The following is an 8711-nucleotide window of genomic DNA, read 5'->3' as shown; positions in this document are numbered from 1 at the left end:
GCGGCTCAACCGAACGCGGCGTTCCGATTGGCTCCCGCGGACAGGAAGTGGGGGCGGCGTCCGTCCCCCGGGAAGGTTCCCCCAGGGCTTCCCAACCGGAAGTGCGAGGGGGACCGGTCCTCCCGGCAGGAGGCCTGATTGAGGTGGGGTGGGGGAGAAGGGGGGGGAGTGGGCGGGGTTGGCCTTCTCATCCACCCGGGAGGTTGGCGAGGAAGGAGCGCGCGTGGGTAAGGGAGGGGCCGGGCCAGGCCCTGGCAATGCGGGAGTGTTGGGGGGGGGCTTAAGAGGGAGGGGGGGTGCAACCTGGAACCAGCAACCGGAATCTTAATAATTAATAATCTTAATAATTTTAATTATTTGGGGGGCTATTTAATTGTATTTTATTTTAACCGGTATATATATTGTATTGTTTTAATTTGCCCTGTAAACTGCCCTGAGTCCGTCGGGGGGGGAGGGAAAAAGGCGGTATATAAATCTATCTATCTATCTATCTATCTATCTATCTATCTATCTATCTATCTATCTATCTATCTATCTATCTATCTATCTATCTATCTCTGCCTATCTATCTATCTATCTATCTATCTATCTATCTATCTATCATCTATCTATCTATCTATCTATCTCTGCCTATCTATCTATCTATCTATCTATCTATCTATCTATCTATCTATCTCTGCCTATCTATCTATCTATCTATCTATCTATCTATCTATCTATCTATCTATCTATCTATCTATCTCTGCCTATCTATCTATCTATCTATCTATCTATCTATCTATCTATCTATCTCTGCCTATCTATCTATCTATCTATCTATCTATCTATCTATCTATCTATCTATCATCTATCTATCTATCTAAATAATCTAGAATTCCTCCGCCCCTTCGCCCAATGCTAAGGCTGTAAACCCCATTCCTAAAATACCCTCCCCCCAAAAAAGAGCAACTGGGGGGGCGCACCCCTCAATCCTGACCGTGTATTTTTCTTGCCGCCCCCCCCTCCCAAAATGCCTTTCAGAGAGAAGAGAGAGAGAGAGAGATGTCCCGGTGGGGCAAGACCCCCCCCCAACGCCGTCCTGATCTTTTCCGTTTGTCTAAATAAAATGCCTTTCCCCTTTCTGGGTTGTTGTTTTTTTTGTTATTTTTCCTCTTCCCACCACCCCCCCCCCCCGCCCCCGAATTAAAAGAGTCAAGTTTCCACCTAGGATGCTGTGCCGCTTTTGTCTCTTTGACAGATGTCCGCCGCGCACGCCTTAAAATGGCTTCGAGGGGAACGATTGAGACCAGCAAGCTGAAGCAGAACTTGGAGGAGCAGCTGGACAGGCTGGTGCAACAGCTGCAGGATCTGGAGGAGTGCAGGTAAGGGGGGGGTGGAACGGCCCCCCCACCCTCTTTTCAACGCGACTCTGGTCTGCAAGGCATCCTTGCCAAACACGGGATGGGGCAAATCTCAAAGAGTTTTATCGGCTCTGGAGTCGACGTCTGTGTGTGTGTGTGGGGGGGGGGCGTGGGTTCTGGCATCGTGGATGGGCCCCAAAGCGTCACGTAAGCCAGATGCCTCCTGCGTAAAAGCCCACGTGAACGTGGAGGAAGTCGTTTTGCCGAGTTGCCTCGGCTGGTGGCACCGAATGTTGTATTTGCCGCAATCAATTTATTTGCCGGGGTGGTTGTGAAGGGTCTATCCGTGGCTTTGTGGGCGTGTGTAAGCTTGGAGGGATTTTTTTTAATGATTTTTTTTTAAAGAGCGCGCCACAGTTTTGTGTTTCCCATTGTGTGGCCATTTGCAAAAGCCGTAGCTAAATATGTTCTGGCGCCCCAAAGAAGCCAATTTGCTGCTCTGTGTAGTAGCCCTGCTGCCTCAGTTTACCCATTCCTGCTATAGGTAGGTTAGTTACTCTAGGCTGGGAATACAGGTAGTCCTCAACTTACAACAGTTCGTTTAGGGACCGTTCAAAGTTACAACGGTACTGAAAAAGGGACTTGGGACCGTTTCCCCACACTTATGACCACTGCAGCGTGATCAAAATTCACAGGCTTGCCAACTGACTCATATTTATGACGGTCGCAGTGTCCCTTGGGGGGGTGTCATGTGATCCTCTTTTGTGACCCCCCTGACAAGCAAAGTCATTGGGGAAGCCGGACTCTCTAAACAACCTTGTGTTACTAACTTAACAGCTGCAGTGATCCACTTGGCAAAAAAAAGGGGGCAAAATTCGCTTCGCGAGTGCCTCACTTAGCAACAGAAATTTTGGGGCTGAATTGTGGGCGTTAAGTCGAGGACTGCTCACTGCAGGTGAAATCAGCCTGTGATTTGGCTCCCTTTCAGAGACGAACTGGATGTCAGCGAATACGAAGAAACCAAGAAGGAGACACTTGAGCAGCTGAGCGAGTTCAACGATTCCTTGAAAAAAATTATCTCTGGCAATATGACCTTGGTAGATGACCTGGGTGGGATGCAGCTGGTGAGTACTGGGCTTGATTTGAGGGGGTGGGCTGGATGCCAAAATATCTCCTGCAATGGGGTGGCGCCTTTCTAGGCATCTTTTGCTCAAAGCAATGGAGGGGGGGGGTGTATCTTCAGCCTTCTTCCCTGCAACCTTAGAGACGCTGTCCTCTGCAGGAAATCCACCTGCCTGAGACTGGCCCAGGGGTGGGCAACCTGGGCTCTTTTTTATGACTCGTGGACTTCAACTCCCAGAATTCCTGAGGGGAAAGGGAGAGGTTTCCAAGCTGAGCCAGGAATTCTGGGAGTTGGGAGTCCACGAGTCATAAAAAGAGCCGAGGTTGCCTACCCCTGGCCTGGTCCCTTAGTGCAGAGTCGAGGAATTTGCAACACCTTTCTCCACCTTGCAGGGGATGGACGGTGCAAATGGCAGACGACAGCACTGATGTCATTTAGTTTAAGAGGATCGACAAGTCTGGTGCAGTCAAGACTATGGAGCTAATATGAGCAAGAATAATTAGCTATAAAATAATGACCTGGGAAGAAGGAAATCCAGTTGCCTCCTGAAGAAGCACCTTTGGGAATGAACTGCAGGGTGCTCTGGTTTTACAAATTAATGTTTCAGATATTAAAAAGTGCAAAAGCTGGCCGCTTTTTAAGTGACTAATTAACAGGAAGCATCCCATGTGCTGATAACAAAGGACCCTAGACATTAGGAGCCCCTTGCTAGTTGCAGAAATAACGCAGGATAACGTTTATATCCATGCAACAAGAAGTATCCTTGTCTACTGGTATTTGCTACAAGTTATTTACATATTAAATTTTGTCTTTTAGGCTATACAAGCAGCCATTAGCCAGGCTTTTAAAACTCCAGAAGTCATCAGGATGTTTGCCAAAAAACAGCCTGGGCAGTTGCGGACAAGATTGGCTGAGGTGAGGATGTTTCCTTTCCCCCCCCCCCCCCCGCAAACAAACAAACGCTCCTCTTTATTGAGTTACCACTTTTCCTCTGAAAAACCAAACTTTTTTATTTTGGCAAGACTGATGCCGATGCAAAATGATTTCATTCTAAGAGTTGGGGGGGGGTGGTTCCCAGATGACACGTTCCATTTTACTTCCCCATCCTTTTTTTTTAAATCTTACTTTTTAAATGGATTGATAAAAGAGTCTGGGAAACCCGCATGGTTCAAAATGATTGAAAGGGATTTATTTATTTATTTTTTTTGGTACGAATTACGCAGGCCGCTTAAATCTTGTACTGGTGTACAGAGTCTTGCCTGATTTGTTCCATTTGTTTTGGCTTGAACGTATTCGTAAGTGGTTGCTGTCCGCACTCGGGAAGAAGAAACGTCAAACCTTTTTTTGTGGGTTTTGGGGGTTTTTTTGCTCGGAGAGTGACATCATTCTGGAAGCCGACAGCCACGTTGTGTGCAAAGTGAAAAGCGCTCAGGCCAACTTCTCAGCCCTTTGGTGTCTAATTGATTCCCAGTCACAGGTGCAGGCCAAACTTTATCCGCAAACGTCATGTGTGTAATAGGAGACTGATATGACTGCTCCTTTCCTGCTTAGATGGACAGAGACCTGATAGTGGGGAAATTGGGACGAGACCTCTACACTCAGCAGAAGGTGGAAATCCTCACGGCTCTCCGGAAGCTGGGCGAACAGGTATTTCGGAATGACACCTCCGTCATACTTTGTTCTATGGTTTGTTCTCTGACCAGCCTTCTTTGACCTGACACCCCCACTGCCATCCCTAGAATTCTACGTAGGACTTGTTTTGGGTGGACTCAATTAAAACAGGATTTCTCTTGCTTCCTCTGCTCTCAATACTTGAATTGAAGAGAGCAGCGTTAAGAAGATTTTTAACGTAGCTTTGATTAGTTGACCATGTTTGGCCTTATAAGTGTACTTTATCTCGAAGGGGAAGTTGTGCCCTAGGTGGTAAGATTAACTAACTGTATTCAGATTGCAAAATCCCATTCCATTAGGACAGCTTTCTATTCTTCCTTGTTTCCTGGAGCTTTTTTCCCCTCCATATCTTTCAAATCAGAGGCGTCCAACCTTGGTGACTTGTAAAGACTCCCAGAATTCCCCAGCCAGCGAGGTCCACAAGTCTTTAAAAGTTGCCAAGGTTGGATGCCCTGATTTAAAGCATTTGATTCCATCATTAACAGCTTAAAGCAGAGGTTCCCCAATCTTTTGGGGACCGGTTACGTGGAGAGAGGTTTTTTCCGCCGACCGGAGGGGTGCGTGGTTTTGCGTGCTGCCTGCATCCCACGGATGGGGCTTCACTTGTTTGTGCGGACCAGTTGCTGGCACGCTGCGGCCCTCCAAGATCCCTTGGCTTAAAGCATGCTTGTCTCCATCTGCTGAATCCATTAAATCACAGATGATTCGGTGACCTCAGAGAAACCATGTATCAGTGTTACCCAGTCAGCCCTGCTGTCTTTGTCCTTCATTTTCAGTTGACCCCCAGTGATGAAGCTTTCCTTTCAACGAACGCAGGAACTGCTCTCAGCCAGTTTGAGAAGGTCTCGACTGATCTCGGTAAAGTTTTTTTTTTCCCTTTTGGGGTCTTTCTACCCACCTCTTTCGGGGCTCAGGATCCCACGCCCTGGAAAAGGAAACGGCCCTTCCTCACTTCAGATGTCAGTTAAGAGCATTCAAACGAGGTTTGGTTTGTCTTCAGTTCAGGTGCCGCTTACACACCCAGCAAAAAGTGTACAAAGTAAAAAAAAAATGGGTTCAAAAGCATCTACAGGTTGTCCTCGGCTTACAACCCTTTGTTTAGTGACCAGAGTTACTACAGCGTGAAAAAAAAAGTGACCTGACCATTTTTCACACTTATGACCATTGCAGCATCCCCACGGTCACGTCATCGAAATTCATCTGTTTGGCAACGGGTCCATGTTATTTACGCTCGTTGCAGTGTCCCGGGGTCACGTGATTCCCTTTTGTGACTTTCCGACAAGCAAAATCAAGGGGGAAGCCAGATCCACTTAACAACTGGGGCCAGAAACGTCGTCAAATGGGGCAAACAGCTGTGTTGCTTAGCAGCAGAAATTTGGGGTCCAGTTGGGGTTGTGCGTTGAGTACTACCTGTGTTAAGAATGATTTTATTCTGAGCACTTATTACAACCTTGGCCGCTCTTTAAGATTCCAGCCGCTCTCTGCTTTTGACAAGGGTCCTGCATTGTCACAAAAATAAAGAGTCTCACGGGGTCAGTCTCCTGACTGATCTTAATCAACATGCAAACCATGATCTCCTCAGCTATTATTCCCTATAGTTCCCATCATCCTCTGACCCACAGCCATGCTAGTTGGACCTGATCAGACTTTAGGAAAATTATCCAGCCAGGGGAACCTCTTTCAAAGCTTAACTGGTGTTTAAAAGGTGTGTTTTATGGTCAACATATAACAGAAAGGAACTCTTACATCCGAAGTCAGATTGCTGTTAAGAGAAGGGACACTAAAAGAGTTTTAATTTGTTTGCTTCTTTTCCTTTGACAACAGGATCTGGGGATAAAGTCTTCGCCCTGGCAAGCTTTGAGGTAGAAAAGTCAAAGCAATGAAGACTCTTCTTTTTTCTTTTCTTTTTATTTGAGACTAGATGCATTGGACTTTTTTTTTAATCACGTTGCATTTGTGTGTTTCTTACAAACCTTTTGTAACATTTGTTATTCTAACAGTGAGTTGATTCGAAAACAAACAGGTCGCCACACACGTCTTGCAGCTGAAACACGGATGTACTTTCTGGAAAAGAAAGAAAAAAGAAACGCGATGTCCTAATTTGTTGCTGTTGTCACTTTTTGTGCAGAGCTGAGAGGTTGGCTCTCTCACCTCCTGTGTCTTTCAGATGCACCCTGACTAGTAAAGTTGTTGGACGCGATGACGCTAAAGCCTCGCTTTAGCGGATCTTCCGTCTCAACAGCTGTATATGTTGAATGACGTGCAGAAAATCGATCCTAGTTATTTAACTGACCCGTTGTTTGTTTGTTTTTAAATGGGGAATAGGGGTTGTGGAACACAGCAATCCTTGGTGGAAGTCATGCCTACAAGCCCTCGGCTGGCGAACAATAGCACCCCTGTAGGGAATTTTCTGGGCCAGTTTAACTCTGCGCATCAGAACGACACTGAGCACAGTGGGAAGCAGCCGAAAGACGCGGGGCCTCTGGCTTGCCTTGTGCAGCTTGTCGTCTTACAGACAACAAGCTATTGTTCTCCCTGTAATGTTCTTAGGACAGCACAAAACAGTGTCTCAAATAGAAATAAGGGGCTGCAGGGGGCCTTCCCCCTGCAAGTGGGCTGCGCCGTTTCCCGAACAAGAGAGTTCTGCGCCCTACCTTTGTTAGAGCTCTCAAACTCTTGCTTCGGTTATGGAGATTTTGGCTTGAATTATTCAACATTATGAATATGTTGGCCTTGAACCTTGGGAAACCCGTCAATTCGAAAACTATCGTCCACTAAGTGGGTCCTCTGCTCCGAGCGGCCCACTCAAAAACAAAGGTGTTGCTATTGCTGCATCTCTCTTCGGGCCCTTCCAACGAAACCTGTTGGAGTCGCCGGTTGAGAAAAACTCTAATTAAAATAGGAAGAGAGGGATTTTGCTGGCCTTACAAATATCCCCTCCCGCAAAGGGAAACCCCGTTCCCCTGTTGCACTAAGCCATGCTATGGTTGGCGGTGTTTTGCTTAGCCCTGTCACCCGAGGCTTGGTCAACAAGGTAATTGAACCAAGCTTTAGCATGATGCGTTAGAAAGAGGGAAAGCAAGGCTCCTAGAGCGCCAGAGAAACTGTTCCTGTTGCGATGGCTGAATAAAGGCCTAGGCCAGGGGTCTTCAGACTTGGCCCTTTTATGACTTGTGGGCTTCAACTCCCAGAATTCCTCAGCCAGTCATAAAAGGGCTGAGTTTTGAAGACCCCTGGCCTAGACAGACCAACTGTTCGTAGCAGCCTCGTTATCGATTAGAGTTTGTTCCCTGCAGAAGGCAAGCTTTGCTTTGTACAGTTGTGCCTTGAGCCTGCCTGACTGTCACACCAGCTTTAAACAGGTGGCTACTTCTGAGCTGGCTTCTGTTGTTATGCTTGGCGATCTGCATTTACTCCCCCCCCCCCCACTTTTCCATATGGTTCATTTCACTTTAATAAAATATCTCTTGAGAAATCCATTTTATCTCCATTTATATTTCTCCCTTATTTCATTTTTAGCTTCAGCATTTGAATTTTTTTTTGCTTAAAGTGGCTATATAAATGCATCGTAAGGAGTCTTTAAAAGTAGGCGTTGGGCATTCTAATCATTTTTAAAAATCCTTTCTACGAGCAATCTAGATGATGTCCAGAAAATGTTAAAAATAATTGTCTAATTGGAGATGTTAATATTGAAGGGAGTTGCACGCTAGTGTGAGAGTCTAGGAAAAACAGGATCCCCACATCTTTCTGGATTTCTGATTATACAGGCAATTACCGTGCCTAAAAAGTGATTAGAAGGAATTGTACTTCGTGAATGTTGCCCTTTTCTCTACTATTCAATTTCCCCTGCTTTTCTTAATGAATTGCTTCTTTGCTCTAACCTGCTCATTCTCACAAAATTCAGTCCTAATCAGTGAAATCCCTGGCTCCTATGTGGTTTATTTTTTTTTTCTGCGAGCCTCTTTCCTCTCTTTCCCCCCCCCCCAATATTTATGCGTTGTACTTAGTGATGTAATAAAATATAAAATAAGGCAGTTTGACATGGTGAGATTATTTTAATCTTAAAATGTCAGAATGCCACCTTTTAAATTGAGATTTAAAAAAAAATCAGATGCACCGAGTTGATTTTATAGCTTCGTAAGAATTTGCTTTAAAGTTTCCCCCAAATAATCATTATTATTTTTTTTTTAGTTTATCCAAAGCCAAGGACTAATTAATTACCTGAGAGGTGGATCTTACGCATTGTCTAATGTTAAGAGTGGTACACATATCTCCTCAAAGGATGCAGTTTTAAGTTTTCACGGGCTTTGAAGGGATGGAAGCAACTTGTCGGCTTCAGAATTTGTGCCTCAGTTTTGAACCTAGCTTTGTTTTAAATATGAACCTTTCAACTCTGCATCAATCCCATGCCCGTTTTTTGTTGCTGAGAGTTTTCTAACGGCAAGCAGAGCCCTCTCCTCCAGCAATTACATAATCAGCCAAACAGGGACAAGGCAGACCATATGGCATCTTTTGAAAAAGTCTCTGAAGCCTGCAACACCTTCAAAAGGCCTCTTGGTCAGCTATAAAAGGCAAGC

General features: G+C 45.6%; 1 protein-coding gene across 3 annotated transcripts; it reads left to right on the top strand.

The window, feature by feature from the left end:
- The first annotated feature begins 121 nt into the window (after positions 1-121).
- Positions 122-7607, top strand: LZIC (leucine zipper and CTNNBIP1 domain containing). 3 transcript variants are annotated; one of them, XM_081341363.1, is made up of 8 exons: positions 154-227; positions 1238-1361; positions 2329-2464; positions 3280-3378; positions 4015-4110; positions 4911-4992; positions 5959-5996; positions 6135-7607. In XM_081341363.1, exons 2-8 carry the CDS (start codon positions 1261-1263, stop codon positions 6135-6137), a joined length of 555 nt encoding a protein of 184 aa, XP_081197489.1. In that variant the 5' UTR covers positions 154-227; positions 1238-1260; the 3' UTR covers positions 6138-7607. The 3 variants fall into 3 exon arrangements, with proteins under 3 accessions (XP_081197488.1, XP_081197489.1, XP_081197487.1); XM_081341362.1 differs by lacking the exon at positions 154-227 and adding an exon at positions 122-143 and having other exon boundaries at positions 5959-7607; XM_081341361.1 differs by having other exon boundaries at positions 5959-7607.
- The last annotated feature ends 1104 nt before the right edge of the window (positions 7608-8711 follow it).

The sequence above is a fragment of the Vipera berus genome (assembly GCF_964194415.1).
Source record: "Vipera berus genome assembly, chromosome: 17".
NCBI classification, from domain to species: domain Eukaryota; kingdom Metazoa; phylum Chordata; class Lepidosauria; order Squamata; family Viperidae; genus Vipera; species Vipera berus.
This window is presented reverse-complemented; position numbering and strand designations above follow the sequence as displayed.